General features: G+C 44.5%; 1 protein-coding gene across 2 annotated transcripts in view; it reads right to left on the bottom strand.

Moving 5' to 3' along the window:
- LOC122794130 (stem-loop binding protein) overlaps positions 1–27,042 on the bottom strand; it is a 405,733-nt gene that overhangs the window by 139,924 nt on the left and 238,767 nt on the right. For both annotated transcript variants that reach the window (XM_044062311.1, XM_044062310.1), the window contains one exon: positions 7,876–7,998. In XM_044062311.1, the coding sequence (XP_043918246.1) occupies positions 7,876–7,998 (123 nt within the window). The remainder of the gene's footprint in view (positions 1–7,875; positions 7,999–27,042) is intronic.

Raw genomic sequence — 27,042 nt, forward strand, 5'->3', positions numbered from 1 at the left:
TTGAAAGCTAAGGCTAGCAATAAAATTCCATAAGGAACAAAGAAAACTCTTCTAGGTCTGTCCTGGCTAGGGGGAAGGAGGGTGGGACGCAAGAACTAACATGGAACGTTATGGTAGGTACATAACTTCTAAATGTTAAGTTGTCAGTCTCGCCTTCATTCTTGCTGGATGGGACCGCGTCCCTAGCACCTTGTCCCGGGTGGCCTATCGGAACAGACTCTTGAGTACAGTGGAACCAAAGTTGGCTCGGTCTCTAGAGGCCAAATCCAACTTATGAGAAATGAAGGTATGGGGAGAAGCCCAAGTAGCTGCCGAACAAATCGAATCAATAGGCAGCCTGTCTTGGAAAGCTACAGAAGTGGCTAAAGCTCTAGTTGAATGAGCCCTGGGTTTGGATGGCAAGCGTTGATGTCTTGTCTCATACACTAGGGTAATCAATGAAGTAAGCCATCTAGAGAGACTTTAGAGACTGGAAGGCCCATTCTACCTTCTGCATAAGAAACAAACAGTTGGTCAGATTTCCTGAATTGTTTGGTCCTGTCTAAATAGTACCTAAGTTGGCGATGAACATCTAAACAGTGTAACTTTTGTTCTGACCTATTAGAAAATAGTTTGGGAAGAAAACAGGAAGCTCAATGGTTTGATTCAAATTTGCCAAAGAAGCTACTTTGGGCAAAAAGGACGGGTTAGTATGCAAGGACACCCTGTCCTTATGAAATACCAGATAAGGGGGTCGACTACACAGAGCATGGAGTTCGGAGACTCTTCTAGCTGAGGTGATAGCTACCAAGAGTGTCTTCCAAGAAAGCAACTTTATAGAACATGAAGCCGCAGGTTCAAAGGGGGGAAGAATTAAGGATGTCAGAACCAAGTTGAGATCCCATTGAGGAGGATCTCTGATGGGTGGTTTGAGTAGAAAGACTCCCTTTAAAAAGGCCTTGCAGAGTTTATTAGACATGATAGAGGACTCAGATTCCAACATGAAAGTTGGAAATTGCAGCCAATTGAACTCTAATGGTAGATGGGGACGAACCTGCATGGAAAAGTTCGGCTAGAAAGTCTAGAACTGCTTGAATAGAAGCAGTGAAAGGATCTATATTCTTTGACTGCGCCCAATAGGAAAACGTTTCCACTTGCTATGATAAATCTTCCGAGTGGAAGATTTATGAGAGGCAATCAACATATCTCTGAGTGAGATATCAAAGGAAGCCTGGCTAAGGTCGGAATTGGAGGAACCAAGCTGCGACGTTTAGAGAGGGAAGGGAGTGGTGCAACTGACCCGACTGATGAGTCAAGAGGTCTGGAACTGGGTCCAGATGCCAAGGTTGTTCCAACAGATAACAGTGGAGAAAGGGGAACCAAATTTGTCGAGGCCGGTAAGGGGCAATGAGGATCATAGAAGCTTCCCAAGCGATGGCTTTCTGTATCAGCTGGGATACAAGTGGGAAGGGAGGAAAGGCATATAGAAGTCCCCGGGGCCAAACGTGCACTAGAGCGTCTCTGCTGGGATGGCCTGGTTGGGGAAAGAGGGTGAAAAAATCGTTGCACTTGCTGTTTTGGGGAGTAGCGAAAAGGTCGCAGCAAGGCCTGCCCCACTTTCTAAAAACTTTCTCCAACACTGAATTGTTCAGAGACCACTCGTGAGGCATGAGAATAGCTCTGCTCAATTTGTCTGCAATCACATTGGACTTCTCGGGGATGTGCGTTGCTAACAGAAATCGCCGAGAAGAAATCGCCCATTGCCATAGTCTGAGTGCCTCTCGACATAGGGGATAAGACCTGGTTCCGCCTTGTTTGTTGATGTACCACACTACAGACATGTCTGTTTGTATTGCTGTAGTTCCCTTGGGAAGAGAGTCTTGTAGGGCTTGCAACGCTAGAAGCACTGCTCTCATCTCTAGGACATTTATGTGCAAGTGGCACTCTAAACGGTTGCCACATGCCCTGGACTGTTCCTGCCCTGGAAATGGCCCCCCCCCCACCCGATCAGGGAGGCGTCCGTTGTCACTGTAGCAACCAGAGGGGGAGGGACAAAAGGTCTCCCTAGGAGGAGCTGAGGAGATGTGATCCACCAAGAGAGAGGACTCTTGCACGACTGAGTTATCCGAATAGGATGGGACATTGGAAGGCTTTGGTAGGACCACTGTGTGAAGAGCATCCATTGCAAAATCCTCATGTGGAAGCGAGCTAATGGTAGGAGAGGGATGGCCGCCGCCATAATCCCCAAGACTTTCAGGATCCGTCTGGCTTTGACTTTGTTGTTCTGCAAAAGAAGAAAGACCTGTTTGTGAATGTCTGCTATCCTCTGCTCTGCGAGTCTGGCTGACATCTTGACTGTCTAGATTTGCGCCTATGAAAGTAATAACACGACAGGGCGACAAGACAGACTTTTCGTAGTTTATTGAAATGCCTAATGCCTGACATGTGCGAAAGGTGTAGTCTCTGGCGAGGAGTAAAAGATGCTTGGTGGGGGCTGTAAGAAGCCAGTCTAAATAAGGAAACACCTGGAATCCTTGACGTCTCAGATGAGAGGCTACCACTGCCATGCATTTGGTAAACACTCAGGGGGGCTGTAGTGAGACCAAAGGGCAGGGCTCTGAATTGAAAATGACTGGTTCCCAGCCTGAAGCGGAGAAACCTCCTGGAGCGTCGATTCATCTTGATGTGATAGTGCGCGTCCTGGAGGTCTATAGAGCACATCCAGCTGTCCCGTTCCAAAAGTGGAAGAATGGGCTGCAGCATGACCATCCGGAACTTTGTTTTCTTGATAAACTTGTTCAAGTTGCTGAGATCCAAAATGGGTCTCCAGTCCCCTGTTTTCTTTGGAACCAAAAAGAATTTGGAGTAGGTTCCGGATCCTACTTGGTCTGCTGGCACTGGTTGAATAGCTCTTTTTGCAAGCAGCTTTGAAGTTTCTAATGCTGCTTGCTCCCTTTGACTGGGTGGAACGTCTGGAAGGGATTTTTTGGACAGCTTTGGAATGAAAAGGAAAGGGATTCTGTAGCCTCCGGAAATAATAGACTGTACCCACTTGTCTTGAGTTAAAGATAGCCAGGCTTTTGGGTACAGTGACAACCTTCCCCCGACTGCCTCCAAAGGTGGACAGTCTGGCAACACCTCAGGGATGCTGAAAGGGCTTGTCGGAAAAGGATTCTAGACTGCCCTGATTCTGCGGGCCCCCTCTGCCTCTGGGATGGCGTCTACCATTGTTGCTCCCCCCTCTGCCTCTAGAGGGGAATATACTCTGCATCAGGCAAGTCTCCTTGAGATTGTTTACAGAACCACATCTTTCCCCCCTTCTGACCTTTGGGGTAAGGTCTAGGAGAAGAAAAACGGACTCAGACGGCAGAAAGTTTTGCCATCAGTCTCGCACCTAGTCAGGGTTTCCTTCACTTGAGGACCAAAGAGGGATGATCCATCAAAGGGGGAATTAGTGAAGGGCGCCTTAAAGGGGTCCGCAAAATTACAAAGCCGCATCCAGGCGTGCCTACGCAAGGCTACACCTGTACCTGCCGCTCTACTTGCTCCATCAGCAGCATATGAAAGGAGGCGCATGGAGGAGTTGGTTATAGAATTAAGGGTAGCCAGCTGAGAGTTCATCCTGTCCTGAAAACCCGCAGCTGTTGGGTCCTTCAACATTTCAATCGCTTCCTTGAGTAAATCCCTCTGAAGTAGAGGGAAATGACACAGGTAATTCAGCGATCTCATAGTAAAGGTCGCTGACAAGAACATCTGCTTCCCGTACCTGTCCATCGACCTAGACTCCTTGTTAGGAGGATGAACAGGCACTGAAGGATCAGCTAACTTCTTGGTAGCTGCAGCCACCACCATAGCATCAACAGAGATGCCTTTGGTCAGAAACTCTTTAACCTTGGGGGCCGTGATGAACTTAGATGGTCTCCTGGGGGTGGGTTCCACTGAGTCAGGAGCCGCCCAAGCCTTATTTGCCACCACTTGCATAAGGGGGTCAAAGGGAGGGGACACCCAGGAGGTGGAAGGGCGAGAGCCAAACGCCTCAAGGTACACTGATTCATCCTCTGAAGGGTTGAGGGCTGGCCAATTCCCCCTCTGTTTTAAGATTTCAAGGATGTCTGCAAAAGACATCTTCAGAGGGGGAACGAGGGGACCCTTCAGAATCCTCAAAATCAGTGTCAGAGGTGACAGACTCAGGGGAGTCAATGTGCTTCCTCTTACACTGCCTTTTCCTAGGGGGCTCTCCTGCAGGGTCAGGAGAGGCCGCGGAAGGAGGAGATCCCCACAGGGCGAACTTGAGCTGGCTCTCTACGATCGGGGATGAGAGAGTGAGTCGAAATCACCGGAGGCACCACAGGGGGAGGGGCAGAAAGACCCGACTGGGGAGTAGAACCTGGTTCTAACACGCTCCTCATGACCTCAAAGGCACCCCTGTCAAGCAGAGCCGAAGGTCTTAGTTCCGAAAAACTGAAAACCTCCCCCGGCACCGACAGTGATGGCTCAGAGGCCGATGTCGGAGCCGAACTCACCAGCGCCGAAGCACCGAGAGGGAGAGCGGGGTCGGACAAGGGTCCGATGCCACTCGCCCCCTCGGAGCCGACGAAGAAGTCCTGCGCCGAGATTCTTCCACAGAAGACATCGGAGCCGACGACGGAACCGAAGACAAAGGTATCGGTTCCGACACCACCCCAGTATCGGGTCCGAGCCGCCCCGGCTCCGAACTCAAGAGTCAGAGAAGGAATAGATTGAGTGGTAGGAATAGGTCTCGACTGTTGAGTCAGACTTTGAAGCATCTGGGCTAATGCCTCGGACTTAAGAAGTCGACTCACTACTCTCTGAAGGTCATGGTCCGATAACCTGGAAGACCTAGAAGAGTGGGATCTATTGGGTTCAGACAACAAGGGTGATGCTGGAGCCGAATGAACGGAGCCGATCGATGGAGATCAGGACCTCTTCCTGGCTGTCAGTTCCGATAAAATCGGAGCCGACAGAGTAATGTCTTCCTCGGCTCCGGCCAGAGCCGAGGACACCCTAGGGGCTTGTATTAGAGTTTCATCGGCTCCGGCCGGAGCCGATGTTCAAATAGCTTTAGTGCCTCCAGAAGACGACTCAAAGGCTGGAGCTGAAGGTCTAGAAGGCCTCGAGGGTTTCCCCAATGACTGAGTCGAGGGACCCTCAGGCTTAAGTAAGCCCCTTAAAATAAGTTTATTTTTTCGCTCCTGCAGGACTCTAGGGCTGAAGCCATGACAAACAGCACGAGTCCTGCAGGTGCAAAGGTCCCAGGGCAGTACACACAAGAAGTGTGACCGTCTGTCAGAGACATCTTCTGACAGCACGAGTCACACTTCTTAAAGCCTGAGACCTTTGATTCCTTAGACATATCTAAGGGAAAGTGTAACACACAAGCACACACACAGATTACACTTAGGGTTAAATTAACACTAATTTAAACAAATTATAAGTAATAGTAATAAAATTCCCTATAAAACAGTCCCTCACTGGGAGGGAGGGACTGGGCCTAGGGCCAGAGGGAAACTTTTTTAGACTGTGGAAAAAAGGGGGTGGAAAGTTAACGGGAATGGGATAAACTAAATTAATACTATTTATAAGAAATTAACTTTAAGGGGAGAAAAGGCTAAGAAAACTAGTTCTTTACCAAAAACTAACCTGAGCCGGTAGGAACACACCTCGATCGCTGTAGCGGCAAACGAGATCTGAGGAGTTACCGCCTAGCATTGTGGGATATAGGGGAGCCTTGAGCCGGTGGAACTAGCTCTCGAGCTTTTAGAGTGGCAGAGTCGGAGCCGAGGATCGGCTCCGAACCCATCCAGCAAGAATGAAGGCGAGACTGACAACTTAACATCTTTCTTTACACCCCCCCCCCCCCCAATTTAACTTGTCATTCTACATCCAGCAAACATCCTTGCTGGCCAACTATCACTGGTATTTCTATTAAGATGGGACAATTTGGTACTCATTTTTATGGCTCAGCAACTACAGGCTCCATCAGCAGGGCAGTCTTGCATTATCCCATTCAAAACCATGTTTCACTTTTCTTGTTGCAACAAGGAAATGCTCACAGGTAATGTGAACTACTTAACAAGGTTAGTAAATCATGATTAAAAAGTGACTTTTAAAATGGCAGAAAGTTTCCATTGGGCTTGAACAGCCCCGCCCCCCCCCCCTCCATTCTGATTAAGTGGGATCCCATCTGTATTGGAAGGCTAATTTGGCAAAGTGATCTCATTTAGAACCATCCCATAAAAATGCCTTCTAGTAGGGCTTAAACTGTTCTAAAAGTCCTTGCAGATGCAGTCATCCTAGCTCCACCGGGGCAAGGATGTCTTGTGCTCTCACCTCTGCACAGTGCTCCAGAGTGCCATATCTAACAAGCCATCCATCCCCTAACCAAATGGTAGGAATGGCTCTTGATAATCAGGATTTTTCCCAGTTAGTCCTCATCTCAGAATTAATGGGAGATGTCATATTAGACAGATCCCAACAGAACTGCAAATCTGTATGTGTAACACTAATTCTGCCTAAGGTTCATCTGCTCCAAACAGACCAAAACCTACACCAAACAGAGCAAACAAAATGAACTGCTCAACTCTGTGCCATAAAGGACCACTTGGGCAGCAGCTGCCATTTACAGGTGAGTGACAGTAGCACATAGCCAGAATGCCAAGCATTAAAATGAAAAAAAGTGTTAAAACTCCCTGAATGAAAGCTATAGCCATAATCTCATCTCATGGTGTACACATACAGCTTTGTATTCTATCTGAAGGTAAATACTGTAGAGACTGAAGTTATAGGACAGCTGCAAGGCAATAGAAATATATGAATTCACTGACTCCTTTGAAGTAAAAGGTCTCTTACTCAGTCCCACATATGCCTCCTCTGTGGTTGTGGTTTTGCTGCTGCTGAAGCCATTATAGTTGATCTGTTTAGGTTTAATCAGCGAAATCAGATTTTATATGCTGCATGGTGTCGTTCAGGGCTTACAAAAATGCATTGATGGTATGAGACTGAAACCGTAATACAGCAGTGCTACCCAAATCTTGAGCATATCAAAGGTGAAGATCTAGAAAAAGCTGCAGCAGCAATGTTTGGCATTTCTTCCCCAGGGTCCATATGTTTTTATACAGTGTCTACAACTGCCAGGTGAATTACAAGACATGATCAGAAAAAGCTGCACACTAGCATCTTCAGCAATACTTTAACTATACATGAAGCTTTTTCATGGCTGATTTATGCCTTACCTGGTATTCAGTCATGCAGTATAGTTCTAGATATGCATATCAGAATAAGACTTTCCCCTTAAAATATGGCCCATTACACTCCATTACAAGCCGGATCACGATCACTACACCTTGGGAGGTTGTGGCAGACAGCAACTTTAACCAACCAGTAGTTGGCAGGAGGAGGTGGCATTTACTGCCTGAAAACTTTAACCCAGCTGTCAAACCCTTGGCAGCGCTAAAGTAGACAGAGGGTACACATGTACTACTGAGGTAAGCCCAGTACACAGATGTGTATATGACTAGATAATATTTCCAAAGATTAAGTTAAAAGTTATGAAGTCAAATAAAATGCATTAAAAATCTAAAATGTCCTGTAAATGACAGGGGATATTACCCAAGTGTACATGAGACAGGGACAGGGGCATACACATGCCTATGTACACAGTAATATTTTCTTTTATAAATGTGATTAGCATCACTTCAGATGTGGCAGTTAAGAAAAATCAGAGCTCTGTACACAGTACGAAATATACAAATTTACATGAAACCTAATAAGACAAAAATGGATTTCTAATTTGTGCATATTCTTTAAAAAAAAACATTTACACTTTCTACAATAATCTTTTAGAGCATTTCTGTGCTGCTCTAAACACTAACTTACTTGGCAACATCCTTGATGTATCTGTCATATGCTATAGTGTTTTTGCCATAATCTATTTGCTTCTGTCTTCTTAATAGTACATTTTCATCTGTTTCGATTTCAGCACCTTCCCTTGAATCAGAGCTACAAAAGATGCAAGGAATTAGGCAATGTCAAAGTTGCTCGGTGTGTAAACAATATCATTGCTTTCCCTTTGCACATACCCAAGGGTCCATAAAAAGTTATGTACTCACCATAACTTTCTCCATTATCCATCCATTTTCATTCAACCTATGGGCTTGGATCCTGTCCCTCAGATCCAACTGTGCTGTCAAAATAGCTTGTGGTAGCCAAAAAGCTAGAGCTTCTCCCTTACTGATAATGCAACCTTCCCAAATACCTCAGATCTTGTTTGCCAATAGAAAAAAAAAAAAAAACCAGGACCCAGAGACCTGAGCTGAGCTCAGTACAAGGGAAGCGTCAACCCAAGAACACACAATAAGAGTTCAAAAGTAAGAGGCTGGTGTGGGGAGTTGAATGAAAGTAAAAAGATGTAACATTACGGTGAGTGCATAATTTTTGTCCTGTAGGTTGAGGACAGGATGAAAATTGACAAAATGGGATAGAGTCCAACAGCTGCATTAGATCCTGGGTGGACTCAAGGGTGTTCCTCAGCACCACTGAACCAAACCTAAGCTCTACTACCGGAGACCAGATCCAATTTGTAAGGAGTAAAAAAGGTATGGGGAGTAGCCCAAGTTGCTGCCACAAAAGTGCCATCCACAGACTATCTAGACTAGAAGACAGATGAAGTTGCCATTGTTCCAGTTGAATGGGCTCAAAGGTTTTGGTAAGCAACGCCCAATCAATTATAAATGAAAAATACAACTGGTGAGCCATCTGGACAAGGTTATTTTGGTGACTGGTTTACCTAATTTAATATCCAAGAAGAAAACAATTGGTTAGATCTCCTGAAATCCTTGGTTCTATGAAGGCAAAAAACACAATAGACTGTCACTGTTGAAGTAACACTCCGACACCATGTGCAAAATGGGAAAAAAGGGGGTTCATGATGGATGGATCTAATAAAATTAAGTATTCACCTTTGTTCTCAAATTTTGGAGAAAAAAATACTGGTAAACGGATGGTCCGATTGATTAGTATGACTAGGCACTAGAGATGCTCTTTGTGAAAAATCAAATATTGTGGTTGGGAAGACTTTGCTTGAATCTCAAATTCTTCTTGCAGAAGTTATGGCTACCATGAAGAGCATCTTCCAAGAAAGGAATTTGAGATCGCACTTAGCTGCTGGTTTGAAAGGGGATGGACAATAGCTTTCAGCACCAAATTTGGGTCCCAAGGGGAAGTACTTTAAGAGCTCCTCTCAAAAAAAAGCTTTAGAGTTTATGATGTAACTGATGAACCTTAGAAACAAGCATAAAAATTGGATATTGCTGCCAAGTAGACTGATAGCCGAAGACTACCTTTCTTTGAAAAGTTTGGCAAGAAAAAAAAAACAAAACAAAAAAAAAAAAAGACATAACGAACAGGTGAAAGTATCAATATTTTACAGTAGCCAGTGAATGAATCTTGGGAATATAGCTTACATGTAGATTGTTTATAAGACAGGAGTATTTCTTGAACTGGAGAGAAGAGCATATGTTTTTTGGCTATTAATGGAATTGGAGAAACAAGGCAGTCAGCCAGAGATTGGGTACATCATGCCAGTCAGCTAAGACAGAAGGGGTCCGAGTTAGATCCAGAATCCACCGTTGGTGAGGTGAGGCCAAAGGAAGGGGAACCAAATCTGTCAAGGCCAATATGGTGCAATGAGGATTACTTTTGCTCTTTAAACCTGGTCACTTTATGCAGAAACTTCAGGATTAATGGCATCAGGGAAAGGCATAAAGATTGGAGGGCAAACTGTGATCATCCCTCAGTGACTCACCATGAGGTGGGGGATCAGGGCAAAGTAGCTTCTGCACTTTTTGTTCAGGGAAGAGGCAAACAGATACCAGCAAGGCTTATCCCCACAGACTGAGGTTGAAGAATGCACCTGCTCAATTTGTCTGCTACCATACTGGACTTCCCAGAATACGAGTTGCTATGAGAAAGTAGTTGGATGAGATCACCCATTGTCATACAGCTTCTCAGCACAAGGGGTAGGATCTTGTTTATGTACCAAACTACTGACATGTTGCCTGAACTGCAATAGTCTCTAAAGGGGAGCATCCTGGAAATCCTGCAATGTTAAAAGCACAGCTCTCATTTCTAGGACATCAATATGCAAGCTGGCCTTTGCAGGTGACTAAGTGCCTTGGACAGTTTTCCCCAGAAAATGCCCCCCTGCCCCCAGCTGGAAAGCATCAGTGGTCACTGTGGCCTTGAGCTGGAGGAGAACAGACGACCTTGTAGAATTCAGAGTGAATCCATCACAGATCTTTTTTGCATACATTGGCAAGCAATATCTGAGCTGCCATTGGGTGGTGAAGGATAGACCACTGTGCCAATACTGCAGAATTCTCATGTAAAATCTGGCCAATGGGGCTAGTGTTATTGCTGTCACCATGGACCCTAGAGTCTGAAGAACCAGTCATGCTGACTGGTTGTTGCTGCTTGTTCATGACTTGTGATCGGATGGTTTCCATTTAGAGAGTGTGAGGCTACTGTTTCACTTGTGTTGAGAATTAGTCTAAACTTTATAGGTCCGAGTGGGCTCCAGAAAGGATTTCTTGTAGTTTACAGATGTGCTTCTGGCTGGCAACCAGTCATCAGTTCAGAGTGCAAGTACCTTCTGGATCACTCGTTATGTGATATGCACCCTGAAGGTCTATTGAGCACACCCAAGAGTCCTTTTCCAAAAAGGAAAGGATGGACTGAACCATGAACATCCAGAACTTGTTGCATTGAACTGACTTGAAGTTGGAGACCAAAGATTAGTCTCCACTCCCATTTTCTTTAGCACTAAAAAGAATTCTGATCAAGTTACGGATTCTCTGGTCTGGTGGGACCTCTTGGAGGACTTGTTTTTCTAGTAGCTTTTGTACTTTAATAGCTGTCTGCTCCCTCTGACTAGGTGGAACATTGAGGATTTTTCTGCAATGGAGAGGAAGGGAAAGTGGTATACTACTACCTCTGGAAATGGTCCTCTGCACCCAGGTGTCTGATGTAATTTCTAGACAGGTTCTCTGGTGCAAGGATAGTAGACCCCCCCCCACACCCAATTGCCTCCAGATGACAGCAATTGGACCTCCTTTCAGAAGTGTTGGAAGGGTCTGCAAAGAAAGCATCTCTGGACCCTTGGTTTTTCAGGCTGCCTCTGCCATGAAGACAGCATCTACTGTTTTAAGCCCCTCCCCCCCCCGGCCCCTGGGGTGGGGGGTGGGGTCTTTCACTTGTCTTGAAAGACTCTTGGGATTTTCTGAACCATATTTCCACTACTTACCGATTTCTGGAGAAGGATCCGAGTAGCTGCAAAACATATGGCCACGGCAGACAGGTCTTCCCCATCTTTCACACACCTGGACAATACATCTCATCTTTGGGCCAAATAAGGACGTGCTGCAAAAAGAAGCACCGACTAAAATGAAAGGCTCTGCAAAATCACATAAGTGCACCCAGGCATGCCTCATGATGGACCCGCTTGATCTACTTGTTCCTTCAGCTGCGTGACAAAGAAGCCTCATGGAAGTGTTGGAAAAACTGGAGGATAGTCAACTGAGAAGCAAGAGGCCTGTACTTCCTCAAACATATCAGACAACTCTTTAATCAGATCCCTCTGTAACCTAGTGAAATGTGTCAAGTAGTTCAGGGACTGTAAGGAGCAAGTCGCTGATGCATAGATACTACCCAAATCTAGCCATCAACAGAAAATCCTTATTGCGGGGAATTTAGAGGAACTTTCCTCAGTTAGCTTTTGTGTGTGGCCTTCTCCATGACCATAGCATCCACAGGCACACAATCCAAAACTGCTGGTCTTCAGGAACACTGTCTCCAGAGAGAATTAGTTCAATGCTGTTGAGGGCCTTCCATGTCTGCAGAAAGATTATTTTAATGAGCTCAATGGGCAGTTACCCAGGAGGCAGAATGTCAGGTATCAAAAGCCTCCAGGTACACAGACTCCTCAGACGAAGGATTGTTGGGTGCCAAGTCACCTCCATTTTAGAATTTCTAGAATGTCTCCAAAGGAGACAACCTTGGGGACCCTTCACCCTCAAAGTGTTTGTCTATAGTGATGGATTCTTCTGAGGTATCCAAGTGCTTCCTCTTACACAACTTTAGGGACCACCTCAGTGGGATGCTCTTGGGAGATCTCAGAAGAGGGAAGCCCCTGCTGGGAAGCCTGAGGTTTCAGTACTTGCTCTGTGGAGAAAGTACAGACTCCGGGTGCAGCGATAAGGTTGGAGGCTGGGGATCTGAGGAGGTCAGAACAGTCAGATGTTTAAGCAGAAATGGCCCTCTTCAAAAACCTCAATGGTGACCTCCCCTGAGAGTGACAGGACTCAGGATCAGAGAGAGCAAGCCTCTGGATATGTAGTCTCTCCCTGCTCAGAGGACAATCCCTCACAAGGCAGAAGTCAGAACAGAGCTAATATGAGCCGAAGCCCCATGGAGCAGATGCTGCTCTGAAAACTTTGGAGTCTACTCCAACACCTCAGAGTAGGAAGGGCAGCTACGGCTCCGAGAACTCAAACTTCAAATTAAGTTAGAACAGGAAATAAAGGAGGGGTAGTAGATGTCTAGAATTCCTGACCCAAAGGGGTAGGAGCCAGGGAAACCCCAGATACCCTGGCCCTGAGAATTTCTCTCAAACTCTGAGAATGAGTGGACGTAATGGAGGGTGATTTTTTTTTTTTTTTTTTTTTTTTTTTGGAGAGAGACCAAAAAGAAAAAAAAAAAAAAAAAAGAACTCTAATGGGAATTGGATCCAATGTTAGCAAATACTGGGTTCTGGGTAAAGCAGGTAGGATTTAGTCAAATCCTGTGCTGAATCCCAGAGCATCAGATCCAAGGGCTCCTTTGTCTTTAAATCAGATCCGGAGTAATAGATAGCTACATAGCGAGTCTTGTTTTAACCATCAGGTATGAAGCGGTAGATGAATCTGAAAGTCTGGGTCTTAATCATCTGATCCGACAGAAGTCAGATAGGCCTCTTCAAATTTTTCAGAAGTCTTAGAAGAGAAAGGGCTTGAAGATTCTGACATACAGCCCTAGAAAAATAAAAAAGGGGCAACTCCAGATAGTGCCTCACTGAAAGCAGAGGGCAGTAAACCTTAAAGAATCTATTTGTTTTTGCGTTCAACCACAGCCCTATGGTTAAATACATGGCAGATGACAATCTTCCTAGAAATGGAGGGGTCCCAAACAAAATATGGGAGTTAAGAGTATGGCATTTTATGGTTGCATTTCCCACACTAAATCCAGCCTTTTCTTTCTCTGCAATTCTATAACAACCAAAGAGTCGTGTTAAGGTAAAAGGGGAATACCAACAATGGTAAGGAGGAGTACACAAAGGGTAAGAGAATAACTTAAAAATAGCATTCAAACAAACAGTTTTGTATTGAAGGGGGAAGATAAAAGTAAAAAAAAAAAAAATGAATGCAAGCTGAAGTAGTTGCTAGGTAAGGCTAGAGGCCACGCTGCATAAAGGGAAAACTTTATAGTACTAGTCAGTAAGGTTTACAGGAAAATATCTTTAATTTTACTTATCTGCTCAAGAGCAACTGGTTACCACATATAACACGAATAGCCACAAATGAGATCTGGGTTACTTAGAAAAGGTGCATTATGGGTAAGTGAGACTAGAGTTTTTTTTTTGTTACCGCGAGCTAATGTGATGGCAGAGTCTGATCAGATCCAAACCCATAGGTTGAGGATAGAAACTAACAATTTGATTGTCGATTTTCATTCTATTTTAATTACAGAAACATGCAATCATCCCAACAATTTTACACTCATGGCAGAAGGTTTTGGAAATCTATTTTCCTCATCCTTAGAAAACCATTGACATTTTTACTGAGTCAACTTCTAATTCAAACAAAACATCTGCACATATGCAAACATTTATACATACACTGTTCATACATAGTATGCTATAAAGTTTGTATTGCATGAAGTAAAATACTTGTATACATTGCAAGTACATACTTATACAAATACACTTGCATATAAGCAGTGCACAGAGAAGCACCAAGACAGAGCTCTTCTAGGTGGCCTAAAGTTGTTAGCCCCTCTTAGGAACTGTTTGATGAAGGGGTGGGAGAAAAGAGGTGGCTCTGTGCTGAAATGAGCAGAGATGGCAGAGGAATGAATTTTAATAGAAGAGAAGGATAGACCCCTGTGTAGTAGGCCAGCCAGGTAACCTAGGATGAAAGGTATGGAGGGCTGTGCCATTCCGGCTCCCTTAGCCTGGATCCAGGTGCAAAACCTTTTCCACTTGTCAGCAGAAGACTTTCTAGTGCTAGGGCGTCTGGCCTCACGTAGGACATCAAACAGCGACTCAAGCCAGACGTTTATTGAAAGGGGCTTTGGATTATAACATCAATATTATAAGGCTATGTGAAACATGAATATTTATTACAAAACATTTTTAACATAAAATGTTTTTAACCTTGATTTTTTACAAGCGACTTCTGTAAGAATTAAAAATTGTATTTTTTAATTTTTTTAAAAATTGTAATATACTACTATTTAATAATTTTTTTTTAAGTTGTAATTTACTACTATTTTTAATATAGATGGTTTAATATTCAATCCATAAAAGTGAAGGTTTTGGGAAATTATTGTCATGTTTTTAAAAAATTTTATTTGAATTATATTTATTTTGTTTTATATATTAAATGTTATATTTATTGTTAGACAGTCAAGGGCTACACTAGATACATTTGTTAAACCAAATTTTTTTGAGTTTAATATGAATCTAATTATATCTATGTTATGTTTATTATAACAGCAGAGGATTATAAGAAGGACAGGTTAAAATATTTTTCATTAACAAAATGATTTTTTTCCACCAAATGATTTTTTATTAAAGATTTTTTTATTATCAAACATTAGTATTAAATATTTATATATTGATTTTTTATTAACAGTATATATACATATTGCTATTTATTATAGTTCATGGTAACACACTGAATATTCTGAATATTAATTTTGCACACATTTTTATAGTGTTAATCATGTAAATTATATACAGAACACATAATTTACAAATGTTTTTTCAAAACATTATTAGTTTTTTTTAAATATTAATTGCTTATTTTCATCTTTATAATTTTATTATATTTTAATATATAATTAATAGACCATCTATGGTCTTATAAAGAGAAGTTGTAATGTATTGTGTAAACATGTATCCACACATTATAGTATGTGTATTATATTTATTTAATATAAGCACATTTGAAAGTATGAGACAAGCTGTATGTTGCACTAATGTAAATTATGTATTGTCACATTTAAGTATTTATATTAGAGCGTATACAGAGGTGTTTATGACATCATTAATGAATTATACATCTAAGGCTATAGAAATTTACCTTCATTTTTATATCACTAAATATATGTATTGAATTAAAACGTATGGTGCGTATAACTTTAAGCGCAACTATCAGCAGTTGCAGCTTCGCGCCAAAAAGATTATTTAAATGGTGATTTTTAGAAATGGGGTAGTTCTGAAGAAGCCTACATTTGGTAGGTGAAAGCGCTTAACTCTGGATATATTTTTGTATCACAAAAGAACTTTCGAAAATATTTTTAACATTATGTGTATCGTGAGTTGTTTCAATAAACGTCTGGCTTGAGTTGCTGTTTGCTGCGTTTCCTCTGTTGCCTGAGAAGATAGCGGAGTGGTAACTATTTGTTTTGGGTTAGTTTTCCTCGCAATGTATCATTTCTCACGTAGGACATCTAAAACTTGTTTGCTTAGATTGGCAGCTTGTGCACTGGTCAGGGAATAAGCCAGGCTGCCAGATTGAGGGTCTGCAATTGTGGATACATGAATTCTCCATTCCTCTGGGTCAGGAGTGGTGAAATCTGAGGGAGATGCCATGGTGGCAGGGGTGACTGGCTGCGCAGCAGTGGGTACCAGTGCTGGTGTGGCGAGTCTGGAGCAATCAGGACTGCATCTTTTTCCTCCCTTATTTTGAGGATATCCTTGTAATGAGCGGTAGAGGGGGAAATGCATAGGCCATGAAGTTGACCCACTGGAAGGTTAGAGCATCCACTTTCCAGGCCTTGTTGTGAGGTTCCCTGGTGCAGAATTTGCTGAGCTGACGGCTGGAGTGGGAGGTAAAGATGTCGACCATCGAGGTGTCTCATGTCTGGGTTACAAGGGGGAAGGGTTCTTTGGTCTAACTGCCACTTGTGTGGGTGCAGAAGATTTCTGCTCAAGTTGTGTGGGTGCAGAAGATTTCTGCTCAAGTTGTCTGCCAGAGTTTACAGAGCCGGGCAGGAATTGTGCTAACAGGTGTAGTTGCATGGCTGAGGCAGTGTGCCAAAAGGTAATGGCGAGCCTGCAGAGTATGAGCGAGTCCCTCCCTGCAATGATATACCACATCACAGTGGTGTTGGCTGTTTTGATCAGCAGAGGCTCCAAGGAGAGTAGGGGTCTGAAAGCTGTCAGTGTGCTGAACAGCCAACATTTTTGGTTGACATGCAGATGTACTTGATTTGGGCTCCACTGGCCCTGAATGCACCTGCTGTCCAGGTGTGCACCCCCAGGCATAGTCTGACGCATCTGTGGTGAGGGTCTGGCCGGCGTGTGGTTGTGATAGCATACTGCTGCCCACCAAAGAAAATCTTCCCTTAAACAAGGTGTCATTGGTATAAGAGAGTTTCCAGGTCTTGGGAGTTTTGACAGCAAAGGCTTTTTAGGCACCACTGTAGTTTCCACATATGCAGTCTGGCATATGGAATGAGTCGAATGCAAGAAGCCATCAACCTCAGAGATTGCAGGATTTTCCTTGCGGATAACTGGGGTCTGGTTGCTAATTGAGAGAAGCAGGCTGTCAGGTAGGTTTGTTTTTCTGGTGTAAGGAATGCCATCTGGGATGCTGTGTCCAGGCTTGCTCCCAGGAATACAATCTTTTGGCTGGGTAACAAATGTGATTTCTTTTCATTGATGGTATACCCCGGAGAGGTTAGGAGTCTCTTCACAAACGTCAGGTGCTGAAGTAGCAATTCCTGACTGTCTGCCTGAATCAGACAATCGTCCAAGTATGGGTAAATTTGAATATATCTCTGCCTGCAGTATGCAATGGCCAGAGCCAGGCACTTTGTGAATACCCTGGGTGCAGTAGATAAGCCAAAGGGAAGTGCAGAGAACTGATGGTGCATAGAGCCTGCCTGAAACGTAGATACTTCCTGCAAGATTCCCTTATGGGGATGTGCAAATAATCTTAAGTCTAGGGTGACTAGCCAGGAGTCCTTGGCTAGCATAGGACGCAGCTGCTGGAGTGCAAGAATTTTGAAATTTGGTATCACCAGGAAGGTGTTGAGAATTGACAGATCCAGAATTGGGCACCAAGAATTCTTTTTTCTGGGCACCAGGAACAGTCTAGAGTAGAAACCCTGTCCCCCTTTGCTCTGTTGGAACAGGTTGAATAGCCCTGATACAGAGGAGAGAAAGTACTTGCTTTTGGGCCTCTCCCCACTGGTTTGGAGGAAGGTCTGGCAACCCACTTGGGGTTGGCAGTGAGTGGAAGTAGAATCTGTATCCCTGGGATACAATGTATTCCCAGGTTTTTGCATGCAGGGCGAGTTTTCCTCCTAGGGGTGCAAAGTACAGTTGTGTACACCTACCATAAATGTAGATGTTAGAGTGTCTTCACTGTTGCAGTCATGACTGTAGGGTTCTCCCCTGTCGGCAGGCAGCCCTCAGTCAGCCAGAATCCCAAAGTCTGGGTCCGGCGTCGGCTGTTCAACCATGCTCCCTGACGTCAGAGCGCCGGGAGTATAAAGCTGACAGCCGACGCCATCTTCTCCAGTTTTTCTTGCCCCAGGTGTCAGGAGTCCCAAAATGAAAAAGGTCCCATAACCTTTGCAAATACACCTCAGAAGAATGGTGAAAAAAGGAAATACACAAAAGTAAAAATAAGAGGGGACTGGAGGGAGGGAAACCCAGACTGCAACAGTGAAGACACTAACATCTACATTTATGGTAGGTGTACACAACTGTACTATGTTCATAGTGTTTCACTGTTGCAGTCATGACTGTAGGGTAGAATCCCAAAGCTGAAAGAAAGGGAGGAGGTCATAGAGGAAGGGGCAGCTAAAAGGCCCTGCAAGACTGCAGAGGCGAAACCTGCCCTAGACTTAGAGTAGAGAGATAGATTGTAGTGCTTAGAAAATGTATGCACTGAACTCCCAAGTTGCAGCTTCCAAAATGTCCTTGGTAGGAACTCCCCTGAGGAAGGCCGCAGAAGTGGCAGCAGCTCTGGTGGAATGAGTCCGTATACTTCCTGGGATTTGTTTTCCATGGTGAGAACAACAAAATCTGATTCCATGAGCAATCCATTTAGAAATGGTCCGTTTTGAAATGGCTTTACCTTGGGAACTTGAAGCACAAGAAACAAACAATTGCTCTGATTTTCTGATGTCCTTGGTTCTGTTCAGGTAAAAATGTAGCTGTGTACATCCAAGGAATGTAAAATCCTTTCCCCTTTATTTTGAGGAGTGGGGAAAAAGGTTGGCAAGTGTATAGTTTGATTTAAAGCCACCTTGGAAACCTTAGGCATGAAGGTAGGATTAGTCCTCAAAGATACCCTGTCTTGATGAAAAATAATATAAGGTTCCACAGCCATAAGAGCTTGTAACTCTGAAACTCTCCTGGCAGAGGTTAGGGCTAACAGGATGGCTGTCTTCCAAGATAAAAACTTGGAATTAGAAGAGGCAGCAGGCTCAAAAGGAGGCAAGGTTAGTTTTTCCAAAACATAGTTGAGATGCCAAGCAGGAATAGGAGGAGATCTAGGAGGTCTTAAGTTCTTAGCACCTCTGAGAAACTGTCGCATGAGCTGGTGGGAAAAGATTGGAGGGTCTGCATTATAATGAGCAGAAATAGCAGAGGCATGTATCTTAATGGAAGAGAGAGACCCTTGTGTAAGAGATCTGTCAAGTAAAGTAAAACTAAAGGAATGTTAGGAAGAAGAGGATCAGAATCCTGAGCCTGCATCCAGGAACAAAATCTTTTCCATTTTCCTGCATAAGATTTTCTAGTACTAGGACGTCTGGCTTCTAAAAGGACATCCATAACCTGCTTGGGCAATAAAGAAGAAATCAAAGGCCCTGGATTAACCAGGCTGCGAGTTCTGACACGAGAGTGTAGAACCTGACCCTGATGTTGGGGCAGAAGGTTCGGAGACAGAGGTAAAATCCAAGGGGGTCCAGGCATAGGTTTTTTTTTTTTTTTTTTTTTTTAAGAGTTGGACACCAGAACTGCCGAGGCTAATTTGGAGCCAGCAAGATCATCATCTTGGGCTTGTCCAGTTTTATCTTCAATAAAACCCGTGGAAGAAGAGGAAGAGGCGGAAAGGCATATCCAGAGAGGTTCCTCCAACTGAATGACAGGGTGTCCACTTTCCAAGCCTCTCTGTGGAAGTCCTGGTGCAAAAAGTCTGTAGTTGATTGAGATGGGATGCAAAGAGGTCTATGTGAGGACATCCCCAGACTGCTGTTATCATCCTGAATATTTTGGAGCCCAGCATCCACTCGTGTGGATCCGAAAGATTTCTGCTCAGACTGCCAGGAAGTTTAGTTTCCCTGGTAGAAACTGAGCTTGAAGATCCAGATTGCAAGCTAGAGCCGTGTTCCATAGATCCATGGCTAGTCTGCAAAGGGGGAAGGAATGAGATCCCCCTCGCTTGTTTATGTACCACATAACTGTGGTGTTGTCTGTCCGTATTAACAGTTGTCCTGGTTGTAAAAGATTCCTGAAGGCCAATAGAGCTTTCTGAACGGCTAACATTTCCTTTAAATTGATATGCAGGTGCTTCCGATCCTTTGTCCAAAGGCCCTGCAAACAATTGCCCTGAAAATGGGTTCCCCAAGCATAATCGGAGGCATCCGTGGTTAGAATCTGAGAGGCAGAAGGCAGACGGAAGGGCTTCCCTTTGTTTAGGGCACATGCCCTGGACCAAAGAAATTCCTTTTGAAGGCAAGGAAGGACGGAGGATCAGTATGTCTAAACTGTGGCAATGCTGAGACCATACACTTTTTAGGTACCACTGTATTTTCCTCATGTGCAGTCTTGCATATGGTACGAGAAGGATGCAGGAGGCCATGTAACCCAAAGCCTAAAGGAATTTCCTTGCAGATAGACTAAGTTGCCAAGGTTCTGAAAGTTGAAGCCAGCTGTAACTTTTTCGGATGTCAGAAATGCTATCTGGGTTGTGGTGTTTAGAAGTGCACCCAGAAAAGTTCTGTTGTGATGGTGTCAAATTTGACTGTTTACAGAGAATCCCAGGAACTTGAGGTTCTGTACAAATTCTAGATGCTGGACCAAGACATCCTTGCTGTCTGCCTGAATTAGACAATCGTCCAGATAAGGGTAAATTTGAATTCCCTTGAGTCTGCAGTAAGCTACTACTGGAGCCAGGTATTTGGTGAAGACCCTGGGCGCAGTAGATAATCCAAAGGGCAGTGCAGAGAATTGAAAGTGCCTCGATCCGGCTTTGAACCAGAGGTATTTTCTGCGATCCTGCCTGATGGGAATGTGCGAATATGCCTCCTTTAAATCCAAAGTTACCATCCGTGCATTTTTGGACAGGATTGGAAGTAGCTGCTGTAGAGTAAGCATCTTGAATTTTGGAATCTCTAGGAAGGTGTTCAAGACAGACAGATCCAGAATGGGTCTCCATGAGTTTTGCTTCCTTGGGACTAGAAAGAGCCTTGAATAAAAACTTTCCCCCATCTCTGAAAGAGGAACCAGTTCTATGGCATTCATAGCCAAAAGAGCTTCCACCTGGTTTAAGGCCTCCGTCCATTGATGTTTTGGAAGGTCTGGCCATCCGCTTGGCCTTGGCAAGGTATGAAAATGGAATTTGTAACCTCTTAAAACCACATCCAAAACTCACTTGTCTTGGGTTATTTGAGTCCAATTTTGATGGAGAGTTTTCCTCCGAGAGGGGCTTCCAGGCAAGAAGTTCCTGTAGCCCAACAGAGGGAGTCATTGAGTTGGTTTCCTTTGAGATTGTGACCTGTCCTCTCCTCCCCTAGGGAGAGAAGCAGTCCACTGTCTTGGTCTATAAGCAGCTTATGTTTGAGGCCTCCCTCTGGAACGTCTATATCTACCCCTCTGAGGCCTGTCTGAAGTGGGAAAGGACCAATTTTTAGAAGGCCAATTCCTGCTAAATCTAGGAGGCTGTACTTGTAAGAAATCTTTACCTGTTTGCATGGATTTCGCCTTATCCTCCATCTTTTTAATCACCTCTTCAGCTTTTGATCCAAACAAAACATTATGCTGAACAGGAGCATCCAATAATTTAGCCTTTACTTGTTCAGGTAAATGTTGTACCTTTAGCCATGCATGCCTTCTAATGACGGTGCCAGAGGCCGCAGCCCTACAAGAAGCCTTCAAGGCATCAAATCCACAGTGTAAACCATGCTTCCCAACCTGTTCAGTGGCATGCAATAAGTCATGTAATTCCTTATCTGCACAGGCAGAAATGGAAGTAAGCTTTTGTTTTAAGACAAACAATAGAAATTGCTGGTATTTAAACATATGAAACTGACCGTTTAAAGCCCTGCTGGACAAAGTAGCAGAAGTGTACACCTTTTTGCCCCATCATTCTAAGGATAGAGAATCCTTTTTAGTAGGAATAGGATTTTTGGCAGAAGCGGCCTCAACTCCCTTAGGACCCTGAGAAATGGTTTCAGGGTCAGAAGGGTTCTTGAATAAAAACTGATGGAAATCAGGAACCCTGTAATATCTATCAGGCTTAACAGGAGCAGGAGGAAGGGAGTCAGAGGTTAAAGTTAGCCTCCGAAAAGGCATCATCCACAATATCCAAAACAGGAGGAATAGCCAGGGTTCTATGTTGGGGAAGAAGAAATTCCCTCAGTCTTTTCTTGGATTCCGAATACTCCTGTCCTTCCCAGTGGAAATGTTCCCTCATTTCATGCAAAGTTTCCCCAAAAGAGAAATCCTCAGGGGGAGAAGCTGAAGGAATGGATTCTTCAGCATCAGAATCCTCATAAGGAGGGAAAGTATAATCCTAAATCGGAAGAAACCGGGGAAACAGAAGCCTGATCAGAGGAATCATGAGAAACATCCTGCCTTGGCCTTTTGTCTGGAGGGGGATGAGAACCCCTAATCATAGCAAGTCCTCCGCCATCTTGAGTAACTGTTTCTGTGACTTGGGAGCCGGTTCAGAAGAGGCCTGTGTAGAAGTCTTTGATTTTGAAGGAGTCTTTGCCTTTGCCTTTATTAGTAGCAGAGTAGGCCTGAAAACCCCTTCGGAGGCCGGTACCTGCACAGCGGCTCCAGACCCATCCGAAGGAGCATTGTCCAAAGGTCCTGCAACAGAAATATTTAAAGGCCTGGTTGGCTCCTCATGAGAGTCCGTTTCGGCCGTCTGTTCTGAAATGGCAGACAGGGGCAGCAAAAGCACCTCAGACTACGGCCGAACCTGAAGCTGGCTCCGCTTGTGTGCTATCAAATTTGGACCTTGGAGGCCTGTCTATCCTTGCGACGTTTGTGAACTCCGGTAGCCAGAACCGTATCAGACGACATTTTGTAATTAAAGAGCCTACCGAAGTAATGAAAAGCAAAATCGTACCCTCGTTTAAGTGTACGTTGATTGAATCTAGCACAAAACCGACAACTAGCTACGTCGTGGTCAGGGCCCAAGCAAGGAATACAGTAAGAATGAAAATCCTTGAGGTATTTGCTTCCCACATGAAATACAATTAACTTTTTCTGACATCGGAGTGGAGCAAGAAAAAAGTTTCCCCAACGGGGTACTTAGCTTTGAGTGGAGAAGAAAGTCTTCGGACCAAAGTGTATCAGTAAAATTTGTCAGGAGTCAGCCGACTGGCACTTGCGAACTGCTATCACCACATGGCAAGAAAGACTGGAGAAGATGGCGTCGGCTGTCAGCTTTATACTCCTGGCGCTCTGACGTCAGGGAGCATGGTTGAACAGCCGACGCCGGACCCAGACTTTGGGATTCTGGCCGACAGAGGGCTGCCTGCCCGACCGAGGGCTGCCTGCCGGCAGGGGAGAACCCTACAATGACTGCAACAGTGAAACACGATTAACATGTGCTTGGGCTTGGCTGGGAAGGATGAAAGACAAGTCATTGTGAACATTTTCCATACGGGGGTGGCTTACCACTCCTGGTTTGATATGGGAGCACTCCACTGTTTACATCTGTGCATACCCTGAGACTGTATTTTGTGGTCTGTTGCCCCTGGGTTTGGATTGAGAACGTCTGGGAGGGACTTGAAAGGACCGGTTTTTAAAAGGCCAATGCCTACGTGGCTGCACCTGTAAGAAATCCAACAGTTTGCATAGATTTAGCTTTTTCCTCCATCTTTTTAAGAACTTCTGCTTTGTGCCAAACATTCATGGTTTAATGGAGCATCTAGTAATTTTGCTTTGACATGGTCTGGCAAGATTTGTTCCTTCAGTCAAGCATGCCTTCTCAGAACAGACCCAGTGACAGCAGCCCTGCAAGATACTTCTAATGCATCAAAACCACAATGCAAAGTAGGTTTACCAACTTGGTTTGCAGACTGCATCAACTCTTGTAAATCTTTATTTTCTGCACAATCAGGAACAAACAACTTTTGTTTATTTAGTTCCATAATATGCTGCTGGTACTTAAACATGTGAAACTGGCAATTTAAAGCCCTAATGGCAAGAGTTGCAGAGTACCTTCTTGCCCCATCTGTCTAAAGCCCTAGAATCCCCGTCAGAAGGGGTAGAGTTTTTTGACTGTAGTAGTCTCAATACCTTTAGATGCCTGGGAAATGGTCTCTGGATCTGCAGTGGGATTTTTAGAGAGAAATTTGTGAGTCATGTACGCTGTAGTACCCGTCAGGCTTTCTAGGAGCTGGTGGTAAAGTATCAGGGGTAAGACTAGACTCCATAAAGACATCTACAATATCCAGGACAGGGGGTATAGCTAGAGGCCGGTGCTGATGCAAGTCTAAAAATTCTCAGTCTCTTTTTGGACTGTGGGTAGCCCTGGCATTCCCAGTGGAAATGCTCTTAGGGTATGCAAGGTTTCACCAAAAGAAGTCTTCTGGAGGGGAGGCAGAGGGTATGAAATCCTCTGCATCTGAATCCTCATAGGTAGATAATGGTATGTCCTGGTAATCAGAGGGATCAGTGTCATCGGACTCATGGTCTGTAGAATTAGAAGGGAAATCTAGTCAGTCTTTTAGAGAGGGAAGGCTGGCTTCCCCTAAAGTAATAAGGTCTTCAGCCATTCTAAGCATTTGTGACGTGGGAGCTTGAGAATGCGCTTTGGTACGTTTCCTAGGCGTAGTCCAAACTTTGGGCCTGAGAAACTCTGTAGTTTTAGTCAGAAACTAAGCAGTCTGTTTAATGGGAACATCAGAAGGTCTGAATACACCCTCAGAAGCCAGTGCCTGCACAGCGGCTCCAGACCCATCCAAGCTAGAGACATCCGCAGGTTCCATAAATCGAAGAAGCATCTCAACATACTGGACTCCGAATGGGTCTCAGTAGAGGCGGTCTGCGAATCTGTTGAAGCAGGCATCAGGGGCTGTGAAAGCACCTCATTGAATACCGGCGGACTAGTGACTAGCTTAACAGAAGCATAGTCTGCAGTTTTGGACCTATGTGGTCTGTCTTTATCCTTACGTTTTTTCGTAAGATCGGTAGTCTGATGGCTTATTGAAGCCATTTCTGAATACGGAGAATGAAAGCAAAAGAATTTAGCGACAAAGATAGCCCGACGAATAGTTTGGGCATTGAACAAGGCACAAAACTGACAGCGAGGAACGTCGTGGGCTGGGCCTAAACAGGTGATGCAATAAGAATGAAAATCTGACATATTTGCTTTCCACAGGCAAGACAATTGTTAACGTTCTGACATCGGTTAGAGCAAGAAAAAAAAGGATACTCAATGGGGCACTTCAGCTTGAAACTCAAAATGAAAATTTCAGGTAGTGGCTGACTGGCACTTTTGGACTGCTTCTGCTGTGGGCTCCCGTGCAAGAAAAGCTGATGTAATGGCGTCTGCCGCCTGTTTTATAACCCTGACGACCTGACATCATGGAAGGGGCGACTGCAACAGATGCAGAAATCCCAAGACTCTGGTATTTGGGCCGACTGAGGGCTACCTGCAGGGAGACAACCCAAGTGTGATGACTGCAACAGTGAAACACGAAGAACATCTTTATCTGATGATGTTAACCTTCGTTCCATTCATTACTGATGGGACAGAATCCCAAGCTACCTTGAGGACCATGGGCAGTCCTTATGGAAGAACATTCCTTAGTACCATTGAGCCGAAAGCAGCTCTCTCTCTGGAGACAAAGTCCAATTTGTAATGATTGATAAAGGTATGAGACTTAGCCTAAGTAGCTGTTGCGCAGAGGTCATCCATGGAAGCCTTGGAATGGAAAGCTACAGACATTGCCATAGATCTAGTGGAGAGCTTTAACTTTTGGCATAGCTACGTTACTGAGGTAACAGATTAAACATATGCAGTCCTTTAGCCATTTTGATAACTTAACTTACTTTAGAAACAGCATCTCCCATTCTGGGCCCAGAAACGGAGATGAAAAGCTGTTCAGACTTACAGATAGGCGACAGATTTTACCCAGACAAAACTAAACCCATGTACATCCAAGGAGTGAAGGCAGTACTCTCTATTGGAAAAACACGGAAATATTGGTAGGTCAATGGCCTGTTTAATGGAGAATTCAGAAACAACTTTGGGAAGGAAGGATGGATTCGTCCGAAGTGGAAGACCAAACAGAGCCTTTTGATACACAATGCCTGCACCTCCAAAACCCTTCTGGCAGACGTGATGGCTACCAAGAACAAACATTTCCAAGACAAACTTTAGGTCACTCTTCACAGCCGGTTCAAAAGGCTTTTGAGTCAAAAGACTAAAGGACTCAAGTGAAGTTCCATACTTTCACAGGCTGTCTGACAGGTGGCCTGATAGGAGAGGTTCCCTTGAGGAAGGGTCTTGCATAGATGTAAAGAGATGAGGAGTGCCATCTATACCACTAGGGAAATTAGACATTTCCGCTAGGTGTACTTGTACAGCAGCGGCAGAGGCTCCATTATCAAAAAAGAACTTAGCCAAGTATTGAAGTACTACTCTTACTGGAGCAGAATAAGGGTCTAGCATGTTATCCTTCGACCAGATTGAGAATCTTTTCCATTTATCCTGATATAGTTTTCTGGGGGATGGTTTATGAAAGGCCAGGATGATGTCTTGAACAGGTGAGGAGAGCAACTTGCCTGGCAACTAATGGAAGTGGAAAAACCAAGCTGTCACCTTGAGACTGGACAGATTCAGATTCAGGTGGCTCAACCCTAGGGGGTGAGTAATCAGATCTGGAAGAGTCCAGAATCCACAGCAGGCATACTAGGTGAGGCAGAAGGAAGGGGAACCAAACTTGTCGAGGCCAGAATGGAGCTACGAGATCACCTTGCATGTCAACCAAAGAGCTTTCTTTAGAAATTGTGGAAATCAGGTGAATGGGAAGATAGGTGTAAAGTCGTCGGTGGGCCAAACGTGGACTAGAGTGTCGCTTGGGGACTCCCCCTCTGGGGGAAGGGCAAAATAGCTGCTGCACTTGTTCGAAGGAGAAGCAAAAAGATTGCAAGACTGGCCCCAGTCATGAAGATTTGTCCCCACTTCGGGGTTGAGGGACCACTCATGAGGCAGGAGGTTGCATCTGCTCAGTTTGTCCACAATTACATTGGAGCTCCCCAGGATATGCATTTCTATCAGAAAGTGGTTGGAAGCCATCACCCACTGCCAAATTCTCATGGCTTCGACACAAGGGGTAGGACGTGGGTCCTCCTTGCTCGTCGATAACAGATCACAGACTGACTGGATTGCAACTGTCCCGGAAGGGAGAGCTGAATGAAAGGCCTGCAATGCTAACACTGTTCTCATTCCAGAACAGATATGTAGGTGGACCATCTGGAAATGGGCCCCCCACCTAATCAGGGAAGCATCCATGGTTACAATG

Source organism: Protopterus annectens, chromosome 2.part1, assembly GCF_019279795.1.
Source record: "Protopterus annectens isolate FY-2018-M chromosome 2.part1, PAN1.0, whole genome shotgun sequence".
NCBI classification, from domain to species: Eukaryota; Metazoa; Chordata; order Ceratodontiformes; family Protopteridae; genus Protopterus; species Protopterus annectens.